Source organism: Schistocerca gregaria, chromosome 4 (genome assembly GCF_023897955.1).
Source record: "Schistocerca gregaria isolate iqSchGreg1 chromosome 4, iqSchGreg1.2, whole genome shotgun sequence".
In the NCBI taxonomy this organism is placed as follows: Eukaryota; Metazoa; Arthropoda; class Insecta; order Orthoptera; family Acrididae; genus Schistocerca; species Schistocerca gregaria.
This window is the reverse complement of record NC_064923.1, coordinates 131,535,323-131,559,550: the sequence shown is the minus strand read 5'-3', so window position 1 is coordinate 131,559,550 and position 24,228 is coordinate 131,535,323. Positions and strand designations below refer to the sequence as shown.

General features: G+C 43.8%; 1 protein-coding gene across 1 annotated transcript in view; it reads right to left on the bottom strand.

Annotated features, from left to right (window-relative positions):
- Positions 1-24,228, bottom strand: part of LOC126267516 (odorant receptor 7a-like) — an 83,641-nt gene that overhangs the window by 5,671 nt on the left and 53,742 nt on the right. Inside the window, exon 3 of the mRNA XM_049972817.1 lies at positions 22,288-22,443. Within this exon, the coding sequence (XP_049828774.1) occupies positions 22,288-22,443 (156 nt within the window). The remainder of the gene's footprint in view (positions 1-22,287; positions 22,444-24,228) is intronic.

Sequence of the window (24,228 nt, the reverse complement as noted above, 5' to 3'; positions counted from 1 at the left end):
TAAAAAGAGGACGGCTTTTACCACAGGTCTGCGATGGCAGGTCCTGGCGCTTTACTTATAGTTTAATTATAAATGAACTCCTGTGGACTGGGCTGAAACGCCACAGAATCGATCGCTCTTCTGTGGAGCGTGGGAAAGCACACACCCGCCTACTGTGCAGGCGCAGGGACGCCAAGCGTGGCTCACCAACACTCTGCGCTCTGCTCTTGTTTTCCACCGCAGTTCCAACACGTCAGATTTCACCTAGACTGGTGGCGTCGCATTTACTTTTCCCTTATTCTGAAGTGCTTCTGTTGCAGATTTGTTATCCTTCTCGACTTCTGCTCAGCCATTACTTAACCAATACACTAAAATTCGTCAGACTATCCTTCGACCATAAATAAAATCGGAACTGCAGCTTCAAGCCTTCAAACAGGAAGACACCCGAATGTGGGGATGGCCTTTCTTTAACATCTTCCATAAATGCAAATCTTGATCCAGCCTACACTCTCCCGTTTGTCATGTGGACATCGTAGCCACCACAAATCTATTACTACCTCCAAATCTACGTTATTTTCTACATGCACTCAACTTCGCTTATCAAATTCCAATCTGTCCTCGTTCACACTGAACACCTACGTCTACTGTATATACAGGGTGGAGCACAGTAAACTGGATTTTTTAGAATTCACGTTGTGGCGGCACTGTTGGTCGAATAGAGGAGAGAGTTGGTGTGGTTTATAGTGACTGACGGGAGGTTTGTATTCAATTGTTGTTCAGTTGCGATAATGCAATGGACACGTGAGGGGCGCTTATTTTGTGTTGAAGTGTATTTCTCGAATTCCACCTGACCATTACAATGCAGCGTGCATTTGTTTGAGATGCCCAGTACCCTCACGCTGGTGTGTTCCTGGATGGCAGTAATTTTAAATTAGGTAAATGCATTCAGAACAACAGGAGATGTGTCATCTGTACGAAGAGGACCTGAGAGAAGCGTTACAACAGCACAAAATGTCGAACGAGTAAGAGCAGCAGTACTGCAATCTCCAAAACGCTCAGCTCGGAAACATGCACTTGCTCTTGGCATTTCAAGAAGCATTTCAAGACGCTCGCTCCACCGGATTCTTCATAATGAACCCTGAACCCCCCCCCCCCCCCCCCATAATATGTATGTGGTTCAGCAATTGTCAGTACGTGATTATTCAACACGAAGAATATCTTCTGAAGACATGCTTGCAACCACATTCCATGACGCAAATGTGTTCTTTTCTGATCAGGCACATTTCCACCTCAATGGGTGTGTAAACAAACAGAATATGCGGTACCGGAACGACGGGAACTCCAGGCAAATTCATCAGAGACCCCTGCACTTAGACCGCGACACTGTGGCGCGCCATATCTCGAGTAAACATCATTGACCCTTACTTTTTCCAGGAAAATCGTCGTGCTGTAACTGCGAATTCGGATCGTTACTTAACTATGCTGCCAGCGTTTTTCCAACTGGCTTTCGAGGCAATGCAATAACAAGATAGATGGTTTCGAAAAGACGTTGCCCCAGCACACAAAGCGGGCATTACCACAAATTTTTTGAGGAAAACGTTTTAAAAAAAAATAATGGTTCAAATGGCTCTGAGCCCTATTGGACTCAACTTCTGAGGTCATTAGTCCCCTAGAACTTAGAACTAGTCAAACCTAACTAACCCAAGGACAACACACACATCCATGCCCGAGGCAGGATTCGAACCTGCGACCGTAGCGGTCTCGCGGTTCCAGACTGCAGCGCCTAGAACCGCACTGCCACTTCGGACGGCGCAAACGTTTCCTGGAAGGCTTTTTTCTCGGATGGGGGATCTCAACTGGCCCGCACGATCAGCGGACTTGGCCCCATACGATTTTCTTCTTTGGGTTTACCTGAAGTCAAAGGTGTATTGCAACCATCCCAACACCCTGGGAGACCTACAGAACAGTATTGAGGCTGAAACTTCAAGAATACAAGAAGACTTGCTTGAAAGAGGACAAGAGAATTTCAGAAAACGGCTGCGGCAGTGTGCAGGCTGTGAAGGTACACATTTGACAGATATACTGTTTAAACCACATGGTTAGAAATATTCCATGTTGTTCAATACGAGAAAAATAAAAATGCAAGTTTCTAAGTGCTCATTTTTTTATTTTATTCCAAAATCAGCAATTTACCGCGCCCCATCTTGTATCGTTATTAATGGAGTGGAAACTTCAAAATTCTATTGTGTTATATGAATGAGAATTCAAACTGGAAAAAGCGGATCTTGTAACTCCTGAAACAACTTAGTTTAGCCACATTTACACTTAGAATCATCGTAAATCTTGGGAAAGACAAATCAGTAAGCTGATATATTTTACATTTTTTCCTTCAGTAATGTGATGTGGAAGAAGTTCCCGGGTAACTCATCTTTAAGAAAGAAAGTCTCCATTGCTCAAAAACATTTTGTAAGATGTGGAGATCTCCCGCGATTTTTTATACACATCTGTTAGGCATTCTGACTATGGCTCCACTGTATGTTTATTCTTTAATGAAGTTTGTCGTAAATAATCCGTTGCACTTCAAAAGGAACAATGATGTATATAATCACAATAACAAAAGGAAAGAGACATTCATGACACTACATTAAGGTTTTCTTTAGCACAGAAAGGGGTGCACAACGCTGCAACTAGGTCGTGGGCAGGAATTACTAACTCACACCTGTGTATTTAATCCAAACTGCATCAGGATCCAATGACAGTTAGGAGGGAGATGAGAAAACTTGCATTTCATGGTCGAGCGGCTGCTCATAAGCCACACAACACGCCGGTAAATGCCAAACGACGCCTCGCTTAGTGTAAGGAGTGTAAGCATTGGACGACTGAACAGTGGAAAAACGTTGTGTGGAGTGACTAATAACGGTACACAATGTGGCTATCTGATGACAGGGTGTGGGTATGGCGAATGCCTGGTGAATGTCATCTACCAGCTTGTATAGTGCCAACAGTAAAATTTGGAGGCGGTGGTGTTATGGTGTGGTCGTGTTTTTCATGGAGGGGGCTAGCAGACCTTGTTGTTTTGCGCGGCACTATCACAGCACAGGCCTACACTGATTTTTTTAAAATTCATGTGTGTGAAATCTTATGGGACTCAACTGCTTAAGTCATCAGCCCCTAAGCTTACACGCTACTTAACCTAAATTATCCTCAGGACAAACACACACACCCATGCCCGAGGAAGGGCTCGAACCTTTGCCGGGATGAGCCGCACTGTTCATGACTGCAGCGCTCGGCTAATCCCATGCGGCATTGATGTTTTAAGCACCTTCTTGCTTCCCAGTGTTTAAGAGCAATTCGGGGATGAGCACTGCATCTTTTGACACGATCGAGCACCTGTTCATAATACACGGTCTGTGGAGGATTGGTTACATGACAACAACATCCCTGTAATGGACTGGCTTGCACTGAGTCCTGACCTGAATCCTATAGAACACTCTTTTGGATGTTTTGGAACGCCGACTTCATTCCAGGCCTCACTGACCGACATCGATACCTCTCCTCAGTGCAGAAGGGGAGGCGCCATTCCCCAAGAAACCTTTCATTGAACGTATGTCTGCGAGAGTGGAAGCTGCCATCAAGGCTAATGGTGGGACAACACCATATTGAATTCCAGCAATACTGATGGAGGGCGCCACGAACTTGTAAGTCATTTTCGGCCAGGTGTCCGGACACTTTTGATTACATAGGGTAGCATAGTGGCATAGTCACCAGAGCGCCATTTGTATCTACCCTTTAATAGGTAATGCTCTCAGTCAGAAGACTCAGTGTGGTGCAAACGAGTAAAGCAAGCAGGCAACCGGGCCACAGAGACGAGACGAACTTGTACTTCTTTCAGGCAACTCATTGAGTCTGAAAGGAGTCACAGTCTGGCCTTCCGAGTGGCGGTATGCTCCTTTCGGAGAATTGCCACACAATTGCGTCAGTTGTGCAACGATGTTGCTACTAGTGGTCTCATGAACATTCTCACAACTGTAGAGTTTCTGGACGTCCATGCAGCGCAGACGCCGGACAGGATCGTCGTGTCTAAGGGCACCAGTAGCAGATCTACAGCTAGCAAAGCACAGATGAGAGGGCTTTTGAGCCCAAACGTCTCAACATGAACTCTTACGAACCAGTTATTATCAGTGGGTCTAAGGGCATGCACATCTGTAGCCCATCTTCCACTCACGCCACAGCATCGACTTGCACGGTTTGACTGGTACTCTTAGAGGATCTTATGGAAGATGGAATGGCGCACCGCAGTCTTCAGCGATGAAAGCTGATTCTTCGGGCACACAAGTGATGGTCGTTGGTGCTTATGACGTAGACCTGGTGAGCACTGTCTCGTAGAATGCATTCGTACTAGACACACTCCAGGTCTTTTATGATCTGAGATGCGATAAGCTACAACTCTCAGCGGAGAAAGCTGTTAGACTCGTAATTATGCAGTTCTTGCAACAGGAAGGTGATGCGTTGTTCCAACAGGATAATGCTCGCCCACACATTGCCCGTGAAACTCAACGTACTGTGCAAGAGGTGCAGCAATTTCCCTGGCGAGCACGATTTCCGGTTTTACCTCCTATCGCGTACGTATGGGATATGATGGGATGAGAAGTGACTCTTGTGAAACATCAACCAACCACTCATACAGAAATACACTACTGGCCATTAAAATTGCTACACCAAGAAACATGCAGATAATAAACGGGTATTCATTGGGCAAATATATTATACTAGAACTGACATTTGATTACATTTTCATGCAATTTGGGTGCATAGATCCTGAGAAATCAGAACCCAGAACAACCACCTCTGGCCGTAATAGCGGCCTTGATACGCCTGGGCATTGAGTCAAATAGAGCTTGAATGGCGTGTACAGGTACAGCTGCCCATGTAGCTTCAACATGATAACACAGTTATGGCGTATTGTGACGAACCAGTTGCTCGGCCACCATTGACCAGACGTTTTCAATTGGTGAGAGATCTGGAGAATGTGCTGGCCAGGGCACCAGTCGAACATTTTCTGTATCCAGAAAGGCACGTACAGAACCTGTAATATGCGGTCGTTCATTATCTTGCTGAAATGTAGGGTTTCGCAGGGATCGAATGAAGGGTAGAGCCACGGGTCGTAACACATCTGAAATGTAACGTCCACTGTTCAAAGTGCCGTCAATGCGAGCAAGAGGTGACCGAGACATGTAACCAATGGCACCCAGTACCATCACGCCGGGTGATACGCCAGTATGACGAATACACGCTTCCAATGTGTGTTCACCGCGATGTTGCCAAACACGGATGCGACCATCATGTTGCTGTAAACAGCAACATCCGAAAAAATGACTTTTTGCCATTTGTGCACCCAGGTTCGTCGTTGAGTACACTATCGCAGGTGCTCATGTCTGTGATGCAGCAACACGGGTAACCGCAGCCATGGTCTCCGAGCTGATATTCCGTGCTGCTGCAAACGTCGTCGAACTGTTCGTGCAGATAGTTGTCTTGCAAACGTCCCCATCTGTTGACTCAGGGATCGAGACGTGGCTGAACGATACGTTACAACCATGCGGATAAGATGCCTGTCATCTCGACTGCTACTGATACGAGGCCGTTGGGATCCAGCACGGCGTTCCGTATTACCCTCCTGAACCCATCGATTCCACATTCTGGTAACCGTCTTTGGATCTCGACCAACGAGAGCAGCAATGTCGCGATACGATAAACCACAATCGCGATAGGCTACAATCCGACCTTTATCTAAGTCGGACGGCATGCATTTCTCCTCCTTAAACGAGGCATCACTACAACATTTCACCAGGCAACGCCGGTCAACTGCTGTTTGCGTATGAGAAATCGGTTGGAAACTTTCCTCATGTCAGCACGTTGTAGGTGTCGCCACTGGCGCCAACCTTATGCGAATGCTCTGAAAAGCTAATCATTTGCATATCGCAGCATCTTCTTCCTGTCGGTTAAATATCGCGTCTGTAGCACGTCATCTATGTGGTGTAGAAATTTTATTGGCCAGTAGTGTATGTGAACAGGTGTAGCAAGCGTGGCATAACTTATCCCAGGACAGTATTCTCCAAATGTACGATAGACTAGATGCCAGAGTCAGCTCCTGCATTGCCGCCCATAGAGGCTACACCACGAAGTAATATGGGTGTTTTAGTAGGGTTTGATACCTGGTACCTCAGAACCATTTGTGCTGTTGATCCGTAAATGTACTCATTTTATGTAATCCATATACACTGTTGCAACATTCAACATTGGAAACCCCTAAAAGATTGTACTATGTTTTTTTTCCGGCAATGTACTTGCATCAAAGAATATGAAATTAAATGAAGGCAGTTTTCAGTGCAATGAGTAGAAGAAAAATGACATTCAAAACATTTAGGAAATTTTTGCGATCGTGTCTCGTATTGCACAATGCATGTAAATATAATTACAGTTATTGTTATTAACATTTTGACCGCCCATCGCGCCATCTGACGGGACGCAAAAGTTTTGGTAGTCTGCCCATCCCGACATGGGACGGGATACAAATTCTCCTGCATTTAAATACGAAATCGTGTATATTGACGGGCTCGATCGACTTCAATGTTTTACGAGGGACATGCAGTACCTAAACCAGCCGTTTAATGTATGAAGTCAAGCTACTGGACGGTGGCAGCTGTCCTGTTCGTTCAGTACGTAAAGAAACTAAAGTCGTGGCTACACGATGTCTTAAGGATGATGAAATTTAGTGAGGACTGGAGCAAGATTTTGTTGACAGTGGCAGTAAAGATGACGATATCGGCGATTCAGTTGATGATTCTGACTTTGTGCAAGAAGAATTGTGCCTAACTTCAAGTGAGTATTTCTCGTTTTGATTTCGTAAAAGTTCGCTGAATCGTTCCGTTCTTTTCTGATGTTTGTTTATTTCTTGAACCATGAAACATTGCAAGAATGTACAGTACATACCACTGCAGCGAGTGCAAAGTCGCAATGTGCAAGGAGTCTTGTTTCAAAGTGTATTAAAAAAATAAATGAGTAATATGTTATGTTTGTAGTCCAGATGGAATAGCTTCGGGCTTTCATAAAAGGTTAGAATCACACACGGCGCATACGACCCGGGACAACCGGGAGAAAACCGGGGAAAACCCGGGAATTTTTTAGAATTACAGGAATTTTTCATTGTTTTAGTTTTCAGTTAAATTTTCTTAATTTTGACTGGTAATAACCCATACTCTGACAAAGTTTTTTACTGTATCCCGCTACTGCATAATAATACTGCACCCTCAAAACATGAACGAGAGAAAAAACGAAAACAAAGCTTAAATCGCAAAGGATATGCGCCATATAAGAAAACACAGTTCACTTACAGAAGCTGATTAGAGAGAAAAAAGATTAGAGAGAACAACCGCTAGGACCTAAGGATTGAAGAAATGTCTACTGTCTTGCCTGTCTCTTGTCCTTACTGGTTTTAGGTATCCGACATTTAATTTTATGTCACACAGAAGAGCAAGTTATTATCTAATAGGCAATAAAGAGCCCAGATTTTCTGAAGTGTTCTTGTTTCCCGGTTACAAATAATCCCATACGGTATTAATTGCGATTTTATTTTTATTTTTAAGAGGGTTTTGCTAAGTTACAACGACCAGACCGTTGTCAGCTCAGCAGTGAGTACAAGAAAGTGCGTAATCCACACAATATATCCCTATGCCACGTGTCCAGAAGAGGAATTTTACGGTATCATCAGTGCAGCCTGTGGGTAAACTGGTAGGCTATATTCTTGGCCAACCACGCATGCAGCAAGCAGTATCTGCGAAAGCAGTGGAACTGTCGATCTTCCGTTTTAAATTTAAGGTCATGCGGGGTATCTGGGCTATGATTTTACAACCTGAGTGTGTAGTTTTTAACTTTTTGATAGCTTGAGAAGCACTAATATGTAAAACTCATATTTAAAATATCATTTTTTATAATACAACATTCAGTCTTTAAATGTGGTATAGCGGGTACACATAGAAATTGAGGCAACTGGGCCATGAGGGTCTTAGATTCATACAAATTATTGTTATTTGAATCGCGGTATTTGGGACTGTTGGAAAATATGTGAACCCCATGAAAAAAAATTAAAAAAAGACGCTTCAGTGACACTGATGTGGAGTTATCGACAATTTAAGAAAACTCCTACACAATCACTGGGTGTGAAACTCAAATTTTAGCATATCAGAAATTTTATTAAGAAACAAGAGTTAAAATTACAAGTAAAGAGAAATCCGACTGCAGGAACTAGTATTTAAGTATAATACTAGATATGTAGTTAACAAAATGTTAACAAATGTTCGATAAGTCACTCAAATCATTAGTGGAGCTGATTATATCTTTGAATCTAGTAGAGCTGTTTTTAAGGAGCCTTGACGGCTTCCTTACTAGGCAACGTAGGACTCTTCTATTTCCATAAACTTCATTGTTTGGAAATTACGTTTGAAAAACATCACTTCATGCCCAGCATTAGACAGATCTGTCACTTTTGCTGTGTGCAGCCTGAAATTTTATTTTTCGTAGATTTTTACAACACAGTATCCAACCACTTGTGCTTGAGGTAAATCGGTTTGGGGCGGACCCAGATACCTCAAACACCTGTCTCATATAGCCCATTTCTTAAAGTTTTTGGGCGTAATTGGTCCATCCCCACAAGCTTATAGCCTGAAGAATATGTGCTGCTACTAATATTTCAAGTATTCATTACGTTCTACTTCATGCTAAATTACTTGTAACATTGATAATACTTACAGTGCACCAGCAGATAGTTTGTCAAACCGAGATGGCACCACATTGTTATGGAAATCTAGCAATAAAAAATTGAAAAAGTTTTCACACGAAAGCCGCAGCACTTGGAAACATGAAACTTATTGTTGGAGGAAGAAGCAATTGCTCTTAACCGCTGCCAACAACTTTATGTGAAATTAATCTCACAAATTTTATGGCAAAGAAACACATGGCCCAGTTATCCCGTGGGCCCAGATACCCCAGCTGACCTTACCTGTATTTGAAATAACACTGGTGGCCATTCAAACTGTAGCACCAGGAAGGATACCAAATAACAAAATGTTAATTAATGTTCGTATATCGTATAATACGAAAAGTACAAAAGTAAAATCGTGCGTGATTTGTTGGTGTACAGGGCGCAAAATTTAGTACACTGGGCTACTGTCTCTGACAGAAAAACGACACTAACCCAGCTTGGCATCCAGTCGAAGGTATGCTTACCATATTTTTTGGGTCCAACTTAGGACATATTTTTGAAATTATTTAAGAGTCATAACAGTTTACGGTCAGTTATGTTTTTCATAAGACTTAATTTTGTTCATAAATGGTTTCTGTACAATGTACGACGAACAACCAGTTCCTAAAATAGGTCTATCTAAATGACTTTGAACTTTTTTTCACACATTTTTATCCCCCTTTCTTTTTACGCGGCCAAAATAACGGTTAGTATTATCAGCATTATAGCAAACCAATTTTCTTCAAGTTTGTGTTTTTTCACTCCCTGCCAGAAATACTGGGTCACAATTTGAGCGATGTCACCTGAAACTTCATCAAAATTAAAAGTTTATGTTGGAAGTCCCTATTGCACACTGAAATATCTCACACCAATAAAAACAAGTTTTGTTTGAGCTCCTTCGTCCCTGTTAGTGTTTATTGAAAGTACTGGGTCACAGTATTTTTTAAATTAGTTTAGATGTGCAGTCTGAGATTTTCAAACTGATTTCTTGTGCACCAGTGTGTTTTGAAAACGTAGCCTCTTTAGCAGCACGTTCCAGTTCACAATACCTATCTTTGCCTTAAAAAGAATGTTATGTTCGATGGGACAGTGCATTAATAGCACTCCTATGTTTAACTGTTTTCATGTGGTCTTTAATATTACCATTTCCTTTATACGCAACAGAAAATTCTCCAGCTTATAGCAACAAACACATTCATTGTTATTGTCGTTACACAATTTCATAAATTTGTATTCGTGTCCGAGGTTAACAATAAACGTACACTTTGTTTTGTTCATTGCTAAACGATGAGGCAAAATACGAGTAGATATATAAAATGATTAAAAAATTGAGTGAACGAGTTATTTACGCACGGAAACAAACAGTATGAGAAAAACTGTGGAGAAGTGGTTAGCCACGCCTGCCAATCGGCGATAGCTCTCGCTCCAACGTCTAGAGCCACGGCCATAAGACAATTTTTAAAAAAGCAATGTCTGACGTGTAGGTCTCAAATTACAGAAAAATCCTCTCCGGTCATAAAATTATCAACCCGGGACATTTTTGCAACCCCGGACATTACCCTAGAGAGCACTGCAAAGCCAGGTCTATCTAGGCTAATCCTGGACATATATTATGCCTAGTTCATAGCACTCTTCTGTTCCTAATCTGTGTAACGATTTAAGAGACAATCTGAGCAGCAGGTGCAGATGATGCTGTCGCTTACAGTCTAGAAAAGTCTACAAAAAATCAGAACGAATTTGAAAATGACTTAAGTAAGATATCTCTAAGGTACGAAAAGTGATCGTTGACCCTAAACAATAAGAAGAGTGAGGTTCTCCACATGAGTACTAAAGAAAATTCGGTAAATTTTTGGTCACACGATAACTCACACAAATTTAAAGGTTGACCATTCAATTTAATGGCTAGACATTGCCGTTACGATAAGTTGGAACCGTCACGTAGAAAATGTTTTGGGGAACGTGAACCAAAGGCTGCATTTTATTGGCAGAACGTTTACAAGATGCAACAAATCCACTGAAGAGTCTGCCTGCACTGCGCTGGTCCGTCCTCTCTGGAATTCTGCTGCACGATATGAGATGCTTACCAGATAGGATTGGCGGAGGACACTGAAAAAGTTCAAAGAAGGGCAGTTTGTTTTGTATTATCGGGAAATAGGGGAGAAAGTGTCATGGATATGATATGTGAGGTGGGGTAGCCATCAGTAAAACAAAAACATTTCTCTTTGCGGCGTGATCTTTTCAGGAAATGTGTCACCAACTTTCTTCTCCGAATGCCAAAATATTTGGTTGATTCGCACCTACATAGGAAGAAAGATCTTAGCAACAAAACAAGAGAAATCAGAACACGTGCTATTTGCGAGTGGAACCACCGAGATTTAGTCTGAAAGCACATAAGTGTGAATTACAGAGTAATCGTCTAGATGTAGATGTAGGCACATATGTATGACAGATATTGGTACGTGTTTCCATGCTGCTTCAACTCTATGTTGGAGTTCATCAATGGCAGTAGCTGGTGAACAGTAGCGAGCCAGTCTCTCGGCAAACCTTGGCCAGTAATTTCGATTGTATGAGAGATCTGGAGAACGTGCTGCCCACGACAAAGACGTACGTCAGGATAGCAAGAGCAACAACTGGTCTTAAGCTATCTTATTGAAGGATAACATCAAGGAAGTTTCAAAGGTAGGTGCACAGCCATAGGCCTCAAAAAGATCAGAAGTGTAACAGCTACTATCCAGATTATCGGATATGCGAATGAGAGGTGACAGTGTTATGAAACCAATCGCACACTGTACCGTTCCGCCGAGTATGGGGCCTGTGTTACAATGACGAATGCAACCTTTGTAGTGTTTGCGATATACACTGATAGATTACGCTGAGCGACGTCAGGCAAGTTGGAATATATGTTGTAATTTTGTATTATATGTTTTATATGCGTTAATGTACTGAAAATGCTTGTTTTGTATTTGTTTCATGACCTACTGTCGGGTTCGGCAAGATGTCTCAGTGCTGCTCTGACGGTGCGGCAGCGGGTGTCCGGGCTCTATCGGGTTTCAATCGACTGCCAGCCGGCGGCATTGTCAAGACTAATTTTAACTATTAAGAATTTCAGATGTTTCAGTGCTGCTCTGACGATGCGGCAGCGGGTGTCCGGGCTCTATCGGGTTTCAATCGACTGCCAGCCGGCAGCATTGTCAAGACTAATTTTAACTATTAAGAATTTCTTACTAATAAATGACCATACAATTGTATTCACTTCTGTGTCTGATGTACAACTACTAACATTAAAAAGTTGTGATATATCAGATCCGTATGTGTTGGTGATTAATTGTCCGTAAAAAATTCAGAGAAGACTTATTAAGATAGATCAATTGAGAGAATTGGTTGATATCACAGTCTTTAATTTTGATACTTTCTGATTGCATGAAGGTTAGCCATTCTTATTTAAAAATACAGGGGGCGAAAGGCTATTTACAATTTGTACAGAAACCAGATGGCAGTTATAATAGTCGAGGGGCATGAAAGGGAGGCAGCGGTTGGGAAGGGAGTGAGACAGGGTTGTAGCCTCTCCCCGATGTTATTCAATCTGTATATTGAGCAAGCAGTAAAGGAAACAAAAGAAAAATTAGGAGTAGGTATTAAAATCCATGGAGAAGACATAAAGACTTTGAGGTTCGCCGATGACATTGTAATTCTGTCAGAGACAGCAAAGGACTTGAAGAGCAGTTGAACAAAATGGACAGTGTCTTGTAAGGAGGATATAAGATAAACATCAACAAAAGCAAAATGAGGAAAATGGAATGTAGTCGAATTAAGTCGGGTGATACTGAGGGAATTAGATTAGGAAATGAGACACTTAACGTAGTAAATGAGCTTTGCTATTTGGGGAGCAAAATAACTGATGATGGTCGAAGTAGAGAGGATATAAAATGTAGATTGGCAATGGCAAGGAAAGCGTTTCTGAAGAAGAGAAATTTGTTAACATCGAGTATAGATTTAAGTGTCAGGAAGTCGTTTCTGAAAGTATTTGTATGGAGTGTAGCCATGTATGGAAGTGAAACATGGACGATAACTAGTTTGTACAAGAAAAGAATAGAAGCTTTCGAAATGTGGTGCTACAGAAGAATGCTGAAGATTAGATGGGTAGATCACATAACTAATCATGAAGTATTGGATAGAATTGGGGAGAAGAGGAGTATGTGGCACAACTTGACAAAAAGAAGGGACCGGTTAGTAGGACATGTTCTGAGGCATCAAGGGATCACAAATTTAGCATTGGAGGGCAGCGTGGAGAGTAAAAATCGTAGAGGGAGACCAAGAGATGACTACACTAAGCAGATTCAGAAGGATGTGGGTTGCAGTTAGTACTGGGAGATGAAGAAGCTTGCACAGGATAGAGTAGCATTGAGAGCTGCATCAAACCAGTCTCAGAACTGAAGACCACAACAACAACATTTAAAAATGGTTCAAACGGCTCTGAGCACTATGGGACTTACCATCTGAGGTCATCCGTCCCCTAGACTTAGAACTACTTAAACCTAACTAACCTAAGGACATCACACACATCCATGCACGAGGAAGGATTCGAACCTGCGACCGTAGCAGTCACGCGGTTCCGGACTGAAGCGCCTAGAACCGCTCGGCCACAACGGCAGTCCCATTCTTATTCATTCGATTCGTACAGCGCAGTGCAAGTTATTAGAAACTTGAACTGTCAGTTCAATGACGAGAAGTATTCTTGCGCACAGAATGAGATCGGAAATGTAGCAATATATCTGACAGTTAATGCTGCGAAGATTTAGACTGCTTATTTTGCACTTCCATATTCAACGCGTACTGAAATTTTACGAATTTTTAAGAACTATTAATGCTTGTTTAACCGTTTTAATAGTGATACGATGGTTAGGGGAAAATCAATGAACGATACTAATACGATTGTGAATTCAGTGTAGGTGAGTTACGCCGAGTGAACCCATCATGTTAAAGGCACTAAGGCGTTGTTGAAGAACTTATACTACACTATGTGATCAAAAGTATCCAGACACCCCCCAAAACAAATGTTTTTCATATTAGGTGCACTGTGCTGCCACCTTCGACCAGGTACTCCGTATCAGCGACCTCAGTAGTCATTACAGATCGTAAGAGAGCAGAATGGGGCGCTCCGTGGAACTCACGGGCTTCGAACGTGGTCAGGTGGTTGGGTGTCTCTTGTGTCATACGTCTGTACGCGAGATTTCCACACCCCTAAACATCCCTAGATCCACTGTTTACGATGTGATAGTGAAGTGGAAACGTGAAGGGACACGTACTGCACAAAAGCGTACAGGCCGACCTCGTCTGTTGACTGCCAGAGATGCCCGACAGACATCTATCCAGACCATCATAGAGGAATTCCAAACTGCATCAGGATCCACTGCAAAATCTTGGATTTTCTGGTCGAGCGGCTGCTCATAAGCCACACATCAAGCCGGAAAATACCAAAGGATGCCTCGCTTTGTGTAAGGAACGTAAAAATTGGACGATTGAACAATGGAAAAACTCTGTGTGGAGTGACGAATCACGGTACACAATGTGGCGATCCGATGGCAGGGTGTTGGTATGGCGAATGCCCGGTGAACGTCATCTGCCAGCGTGTGTAGTGCCAACAGTAAAAATTGGAGGCGGTGGTGTTATGGTGTGGTCGTGTTTTTCATGGACGGGTCTTGCACCCCTTGTTTTGCGTGGCACTATCACAGCACAGGCCCACACTGATGTTTTAAGCTCCTTCTTGCTTCCCCCTGTTGAAGAGCAATTCGGGGTCGGGATTGCATCTTTCAACATGATTGAGCACCTTTTCATAATGCACAGCCTGTGGTGGAGTGGTTACACGACAATAATATCCCTTAATGTACTGGCCTGCACAGAGTCCTGACCTGAACCCTATAGAATAACTTCCGTATGTCATGGAAAGCTGACTTCGTGCCAGGCCTCACCAACCGACATCGATACCTCTCCTCAGTGCAGCACTCAGTGAAGAATGGGCTGCCATTCCCCAAGAAATCTTCCAGCACCTGATTGAATTCATGACTGCGAGAGTGGAATCTGTCATCAAGGCTAAGGCCGGGCCAACACCATAATGAATTCCAGCATTACGGTTGGAGGGCGCCACGAGCTTGTAAGTCATTTTCAGCCACGTTTCCGATTACTTTTGATCACATAGTGTATATAACTTATATAACTGTGACTATTGGTAGACTGCTATTGCCTTCCACTCCGGGTACAATTGATATCGGAGTGATAATTGAACACATATTATTTCGATTATCAGCAAAAGTGTTATCATTGACTGCGATTCATAGCTGTCGTGATCATTGATATTTATTGACGACGTGCAGTTAATGGTATCGTTTGAAGGAAGTTATTTAAACGCTTACATACTCAGAAAAAGGCGTATAGAGAAATACATTGTTACAAAAGTGCATGAAAGAGGACACTGACACCAGAGACTATCGTGCTATTGGATCATCGATGTATGGAGTCTTCCTTTGTTTCACAGTATTGAAAAATTTTCCTACGAACACAGTTCAATACTCTACTTCAAAATTGTTCATGATGTTTCAGTGCTGTTCTGACGATGTGGCAGCGGGTGGCATTGTCAAGACTAATTTTAATTATTAAGAATTTCATACTAACAAATAAATCTGCTATAAATGAAGATTTGACTTACATGAAGATTATTACGTGTTCGTCTGAATCCCATCTATACAAAGGCGCGTGGCGACACACAGTCACAAGAACAACTATGAAAAATGAAAGTCCTTATTCGTTAATTTATTCGTCGGAGGCAACCTGTAGATGGGGGGGGGGGGGGATATCGCGCCTAGTAATGATCATTCTTTTCAGAGCTTCCACAGATGGATGCGTCAGGATGTCGATACTGCCCAGGACAAAGACTCCGGCATCAGTGTATATCAGGACAGCACGAGCAACATCTGGTCTTCTGTTATCATCTTGAAAGATAACATCACGGAAGGTACAAACGAAAGCCAGGAGTATGACGGCTGGTGTCCAAATCAGCGGATACGCGAATGAGAGATGATAATGGTGTGTAACCAGTCGCACGCTATGGAGACGTCCATGGTGATGCTGTACAGAAAACCAGGACCAGTCTAAAAAGACACCGCAGTGCCACGCCTGTGTCTAGTGTTGTCGTTGGGTGCACGACTGCCAACACACCTCTATCTGCGTTGGCGGCAAGGATCACCACAGCAATGGTCGCCGGGCTGTCTGTCTCTGATGCTTCAGATGTCGCCTGATTTCGCTGTGTGAACACTTGTCTTGCTGCGCACAAGCCCATTTCCTGACTAAAGGTGTGTGACATGGTTACACAATCCTGTACAGCCCAGTCAGTGGCATGTGCGTCCTTTCTGGCGCTAGTCGCGTGGGGCATTAGAGCTCTGTCATAGGGTTGAGAATGGCTCCCCTGAACCCATAGATTCCATACTCGTAAGAGAGACATGGGATTCCAATCAAGACCAGCAGCAATATCACGGGACGATTAACCACAGCTTCGATAGGACACTATTCTGCCGCTGACGAATTCTTACACTCTGGTAGAAACGGGGGATAACACTATCGTCTCACAAACATACAGCGAAAAAAAATACGATTTCTGAATGAGAAAACCGTTGCATAATTTATCCTTATATTCCTACTCTGTGAGATCGTGCTGGATTTACAAACCATTCACATGATGAAATATATACAGGGTGAGCACAAAGTCTTGCCCTGATTGTAAAAATTTATAACAGAATAACCGTTTGAAATCATAAGTTACATTAGATGCCGTTACATAGGTTAGAGTTACCAGTTTTTTTTTTAAAGACCACTTACGTTAGTAAACCTCAACGTGTGCTCTCCTTTGGTAGTTCGGAGAATGTCGAGGCGGTATTCCAGTTCCCGCCAGATGTTTCGTAACGTGTGTTCTGTCACAGTACCCACACCAGCTTGTATCCTAGTCTTCAGTTCATCGACGTCAGCAACTGGTGTTACGAAGCCTCTGTCCTTGATATAGCCCCAGAAAAAAAAATGAGGGGCGTAACGTGTGGAGAGCGGGGTGGCCAGGGTGTTGGACAGCTCCTTCCAATCCACCGATCCGGACATCACTCCCCTCTTCAGACATTACACCCCTTGACCTCTTTTTTCTGGGGCTATATCAAGGACAGAGTCTTCGTCACACCAGTTGCTGACGTCTACGAACTGAAGGCTAGGATACAAGCTTCTGTGGGTTCTGTGACAGAACACGTCACGAAACACCTGGCGGGAACTGGAATACCACCTAGACATTCTCCGAGCTACCAAGGAAGCACACGTTGAGGTTTACTAACGTAAGTGGTCTTAAAAAAAAACTAGTAACACTAACCTATGTATCGGCATAAAATATAAATTATTATGTCAAACGGTTATTCTGTAATAAATAGTTATAATCAGGGCAAGGCTTTGTGTTCACCCTATAGTAAACTTCACGTCAGTTTAAAGGTTATTGCATGCAATCTCCATAGCATTATAGTTTTAACTGCCAGCAGCTTGCTTGCTTTCAACAATAGATAGAGAGCACATGGCGGTCACAATAGATGATGCTGTTGCAGAGGTGCAGGTCGACCGCTGTGGAGGAATAAGCGATGCGCTCAATAAGTAGTGCAATATATTTATTTTCTGAAAGCAGGTTGGGTTTATTTAGTGTTCCAGTACTCCATAGTATTCTACACTCTTTTGGTTACAAAATCCTAATTTTTCAACATAACCTCCATTCAAAGCGTCGGCCGTACGCCACCTTACTGGGAGGGTCTGTATGCCCACGAGGTACCACTCTACTGCTCGTCGACATTGGAGCCAGCTTGTTATTGCTTCAACAACGTCCCCATCATCCACGTACTGCTTCCTTATTGGTCCAAAAACATTTACACTACTGGCCGTTAAAATTACTACACCATGAAGATGGCGGGCTACACACGCGAAATTTAACCGACAGGAAGAAGATGCTGTGATATGCAAATGATTAGCTTTTCAGAGCATTCAAACAAGTTTGGCGCCGGTGGCGACACCTGCAACGTGCTGACATGAGGAAAGTTTCCAACCGATTTCTCGTACACAAACAGCACTTGACCGGCGTTGCCTGGTGAAATGTTGTTGTGATACCTCGTGTAAGAAGGAGAAATGCGTACCATCACATTTCGGACTTTGATAAAGGTCGGATTGTAGCCTATCGCGATTGCGGTTTATTGTATCGCGACATTGCTGTTCGTGTTGGCCGAGATCCAATGACTGTTAGCAGAATATGGAATCGGTGGGTTCAGGAGGGTAATACGGAACGCCCTGCTGGATCCCAACGGCGTCGTGTCACTAGCAGTCGAGATGACAGGCGTCTTATAGGCATGGCTGTAACGGATCGTGCAGCCATATCTCGATCCCTGAGTCAAGAGATGGGGACGTTTGTAAGACAACAACCATCTGCACGACGTTTGCAGCAGCATGGACTGTCAGCTCGGAGACCGTGGCTGCGGTTACCCTTGACGCTGCATCACAGAAAGGAGCGCCTGCGATGGTGTACTCAACGACAAACCTGGGTGCACGAATGCAAAACGTCATTTTTTCGGATGAATCCAGGTTCTGTTTACAGCATCACGATGGTCGCATCCGTGTTTGGCGACATCGCCGTGAACGCACGATACTGGCGTATCACCCGGTGTGATGGTATGGGGTGCCATTGGTTACACGTCTCGGTCACCTCTTGTTCGCAGTGACGGCACTTTGAACAGTGGACGTTATATTTCAGATGTGTTATGACCCGTGGTTCTACCCTTCATTCGATCCCTGCGAAACTCTACACTGCAGCAGATAATGTACGACCGCATATTGCAGGTCCTGTACGGGCCTTTCTGGATACAGAAAATGTTCGACTGCAGCCCTGGCCAGCACATTCTCCATACCTCTTACCAACTGAAAACGTCTGGTCATGGTGGCCGAGCAACTGGCAGTCACAATACGCCAGTCACTACTCTTGATGAACTGGGGTATCGTGTTGAAGCTGCATGGACAGCTGTGCCTGTACACGCCATCCAAGCTCTGTTTGACTCAATGTCCAGGCGTATCAAGGCCGTTATTACGGCCAGAGATGGTTGTTCTGGGTATTGATTTCTCAGGATCTATGCACCGAAATTGCGTGAAAATGTAATCACATGTCGGTTCTAGTATAATATATTTGTCCAATGAATACCCGTTTATCATCTGCATTTCTTCTTGGTGTAGCAATTTTAATGGCCATATATATATATATATATATATATATATATATATATATATATATATATATATATATATATATATATATATATATATGGCCATTAAAATTGCTATATATATATCGGGTGGTCCATTGGTCGTGACCGGGCCAAATATCTCACGAAATAAGCGTCAAACGAAGAAACTCCAAAGAACGAAACTTGTCTAGCTTGAAGGTGAGAGATCCGGGTTGTACGGTGTAGAAGTGAGGAAGGACAGTGCAATGAAGCTTTGTGAGCTCCTCTCGGGTGCACAGACTTCCGCGAGGCTTTGCGATGTCATAGAGTAGCAGAAGTTCATTTGCATTTTCTAGCGACGAACGCGCTGAAGTCGTTTCTTCAATTTCCTGAAGGCAGCACAGTGCACTTCAGAGTTGATCGTTACACCATGAGGGAGAACATCAAACAGAATAACTCTTTCAGAGTTTTGGAAAACAATCGTCATGACTTTACTGGCTGAGGGAGCAGATTTGAATTTTTTCTTGTAAGGCGAGGTGTTGTGGCGCTACGCCATGGATCGCCGTTTTGTTTCCGGTACGAGGTGCATGTTTCATCGCCTGTGACGATGTTTGACAAAAAATTGTAACGACCAGCCTCGTGACGCACAAGCAATGCCGCACAAATGGTCCTTCGTTGATCTTTGTGCTTTTCTGTTAGGCGGGAAGCAACCTAGCGGGCACACAGCTTTGAGTACCCAAACTGGTGGTCGAGGGTGTCAGCGCTACCAACAGAGACCTTCAGTTGAGCAGCGAGGTGTTTGATTGTGAACTGTCGGTCACCTCGAACGAGAGTGTCCAGACGTTCCCACAGTGTAGGAGTCATAGCATTGGGCGGCCGGCCGGCATGTAGGAGTTCGGACAGGTCTGCGCGACCTTGTGCGACGATGACAGATGTCTCGCCCGACGACACACACTGCGCTCTTTTTCACTGCCAGTCTGCAAGAGCCTATGAATATCTGAGATGCTCTGGCTTTCCGCCAAAAGAAACTCAATGACAGCTCTCTGCTGTTCCGTTACAGACGCCATTTTGAAGGCTAAGTACCTGTCGGAACTTCGTGAAAGAATAGGGGCTAAAGCGGGGGGGGGGGGGGGGGGGGGACATTGTTCGATGTCCCACAACAAATTCCGCATTTTTTCAGCCGAAACTTTCCGGGAATAGAAAGTGAACGCCCCTTGTGTAAGTACTTATGTGAGATTAATGGTGTAGACTTATACAAGGCGTGTTTTTTAAGTAAGTACCGTTTTGAAATTAAAAAAAGACATGCTAAGATATCTCAATCATTTTATTTTTACATGAACGCCTGTACCTCAATCTACGCACTGACGGCATTACAGTCTGATTCTTCCTTGTTTACGTTGTGTAGTGAATGTTTAAGATGCCTTCGATAACCGTGAGTCCCGCCGACTGTTATGAGATTCCTTAGTGCTAAAGGGCTAAAAGCGATCGATATTCATCGTGAGATCTGTGCAGTTTACGGAGAAAACATTATGAGTGATGGAATGGTAAGAAGGTGGGCGAGAGCATTTAAAAGTGGCCGCACAAATGTGCATGATGAACAACGGAGTGGGCGTCCTTCGGTCGTTAATGAAAGTTTGGTGCTGGAAGTGGACAATAAGGTGAGAGAAAACAGACACTTTACGATTTCCTCGTTGCAGGATGACTTTCCTAATGTTTGTATGGCACTGTGACCGAGCACTTTAATTACCGAAAACTGTGCGCGCGTTGGGTACCGAAAATGTTGACGGATGTGCGCAAAACCAAACGTTTAGACAGTGCATTGACTTTCCTTGAGCGGTACCACAACGACGGTGATGATATCTTAAGCCAAACTGTTACGGGCGATGAAACTTGGGTGGCCCACGTCACACCAGAATCAAATCAACAGTCCATGGAAGTTGAGCAAGGGCGTCGTTTTGCTTCAAGGCAATGCCCGTCCGCATGTGGCGAATCAGAGCAAATATCTCATCACATCTTTTCGATGGGAAATTCTAGATCATCCTCCGTACAGCCCCGATCTGCGCCCAGTGACTACCATCTGTTCGTGCACTTGAAGAAACACCTGGGCGGTCAGCGTCTTCAAGACGATGACGAAGTCAAAACAGTGGTGAACAAGTCAGGCGGCACACTTCTATGAGGAGGTGTTGTGTACATAGTTCCGAGTAGTCAACGCGTACACAACTTTCCCACTAGAGCGCCCCACTAAGCACAACAGCGCAGGCGCAGCGCTCGTCCGTCTCTGCACTACGAGATGGCGTTGTCTTAGAGACGGACCAAATTCTTCTACCGCCGATTCGCGTATTAATATATAACGCAGCCAATGAGATTGCTGCTAACGTAGAACTTTTTCTCTTCGCAGACCACACTAGTGTAGTGATACATGAACGTGCGAGGTATTGTAACGAGTGTACGTACAGACCTCTGATTAATCAGTCTGCATTTGTCTGCACCAGTCTGCATTTGTCTGTACCAGTCTACAGTCAAGTATCAGTCTGGACCTAATAAGATTACCATATTCTTGTAGATAGCCATGAAGATAAATGTATAGACACTTTTGTCAAGTATCAGAGATATATGTGAGTATAAGATTAGCGTACCAATACCAAAGGAACTTCAGATTGTCAATTGTAAATAGCATGCAGAACCAAGTTAAGTAATTTTTATGCTTGTTATTATTTTAATAAATGTGTGTGAATACTAATCAAGTTGTGTTTAAAGTTGGTCACTGTCAATCTGCTACTCTAAGTGTGCAAGTGGCATTTCTATCGTCTGACCTAACGGCAGAAGATACACCAAACACGCCACGATAAGACCACGAGACATGTTGCTGACACTCACCTACATCGTCAGAGTGACAAGTCAAATAATCTGATAGTGTGTGTATAAAGGTCTTACAGTGCGCACGCCACAGGAGGGTATTCAAAAACTGGTACAACGTTATTACAAGTGCCTCAATATTGACGAAAATTATGTAGAAAAGTAGATTAAGGTACAGGCTTTTATTTAAAAATAAAATTATTGAGCTATTTTAGCATGTCTGTTTTTAATTTCAACACGGTACTTAACAAACACGCCTCGTACCAGTGTGGTTGCCTGACACCGCGTCAAACTGTGAAATATCCACGAGTTAGTCACCCAGTCTATTTTTTTGGAGCAGGAAGAGCTCTTGTCGGGGTGTGTGGTAGTGGCAGCACTTACCGAGAGGAATGTGGGCCTGTTGATAGGGTAGAGCTTGCCTGCTGTGAGCTGCAGCGGCCTCTGGGCTCGGCACATGACCAGCAGCAGGGCGCGTCGCCGCTTCCGGTCCGCCCCCAACCAGCAGCACTCGTACGCCGCACTGGACACCGTCTCCGCCTGTGCACAAGGGAACACTCAAGACAGGGTGTCCGTCCGTCCCATTCTCACCGGGACAGTCCCGTTTTTTTTTTTTTTTTTTTTTTTTTTCCAAAATACCCCACTGTCCCGAAAGTTCCTCTGGGGACGCTCAACAGTCCCGCTTTCTTGTGATTCCGCTTGGTTAAATTAATTTAGGCTAGATTATATACCTTAGGAGGGCCACTTGTACAACTTGTTCTACACTGTTAATGTTTCACACGTTTGGCAGTATCGATTCATGTTAAGTTTTGTGTTGGCAGAAGAGCCAACACCGTATTACGTGTGGGGGCCGAAATGCACACGTTTTAGCTCACGCAGCCTTTCGTGAGGAGGGAAGAACTATACTGACGTGAGATTTGGAACATGACAAGGAATTAGAATTCAGAAAGCGGACGTAATTAGTTTGATACTTAATTTTAATCCATTAATGATGAACGTCGTTCTTGACGGTACATGAGTCACAATATTATCTGTTCAGAATAGTAACTGAATATGGCGCCTTGCTAGGTTGTAGCAAATGGCGTAGCTGAAGGCTTTGCTAAACTGTCGTCTCTGCAAATGAGAGCGCATGTAGACAGTGAACCAACGCTAGCCAAGTCGGCTGTACAACTGGGGCGAGTGCTAGGGAGTCTCTCTAGACCTGCCGTGTGGGGGCGCTCGGTCTGCAATCACTAATAGTGGCGACACGCGGGTCCGACGTATACTAACGGACCGCGGCGGATTTAAAGGCTACCACCTAGCAAGTGTGGTGTCTGACGGTGACACCACGTTAAGTTATACAGCAAGGAGCAGTTAAAAGTAGCCCGCCTCCACTTTGAATGCGAATGCATTTTTTCGACTCCTGAAACAGAGTAAACAGCTAGAACACTGGGCAGTTTTATGCAATAATCGATTATTAATATTCTTATATCAGCATTTCAGTTTATTTCATCAATGAAATTAAATGTCTCTTTGCGGTCTGTTAAATGACTTTCTCGATAGAAGAAAGAATTGAAATTGTGGAAGCGTATGCGAAAACAGTTTCGATTAAGGAAACTCGCGAAATTTTCGGGGTCAAGTTCAGAAATGGTGCAAATGGCTCTAAGCACTACGGGGCTTAACATCTGATGTCATCAGTCCCCTAGACTTAGGACTACGTAAACCTAACTAACCTAAGTACATCACATACATCCATGCCCGAGGCAGGATTCGAACCTGTGACCGTAGCAGCCGCGTAGTTCCGGACTGAAGCACCTAGAACCGCTCGACCATAGCGGCCGGCCAGGGTGAAGTATCCGGATGGAGGCCTATAAGCAAAGACCGCAATGTAGAGTGTGTATAATAATTGGCGCACCTATGAATCTGTGAAAAGTGCAAAAGGACAGAGAATTCTTTCAGTTATTGGAGACATTCGCCGAAGAATTATTCAGAGCTCAAAGAAGTCTACACACAGATCGGCCCACCAGGCGCGTGTAAGTAGGAAGAGTTGGCAGCGGATATTGAAAAGTCTTAATTTTGTAGCCATATTGTGTGACGGTTGTGCAGCAGTTACAGGAGGATGACAGCCAGAAGCGAGTGGATTACTGCACATGGCTTCTGAATAACATCATCGATCCTTTCCATTACACCGTGAGTGATGAAGCACGGTTTCATGCCGGCCGAGGTGGCCGAGCGATTCTAGGCGCTACAGTCTGGAACCGGGCGAACGCTACGGTCGCAGGTTCGAATCCTGCCTCGGGCATGGATGTTTCTGATGTCCTTAGGATAGATAGGTTTAAGTAGTTA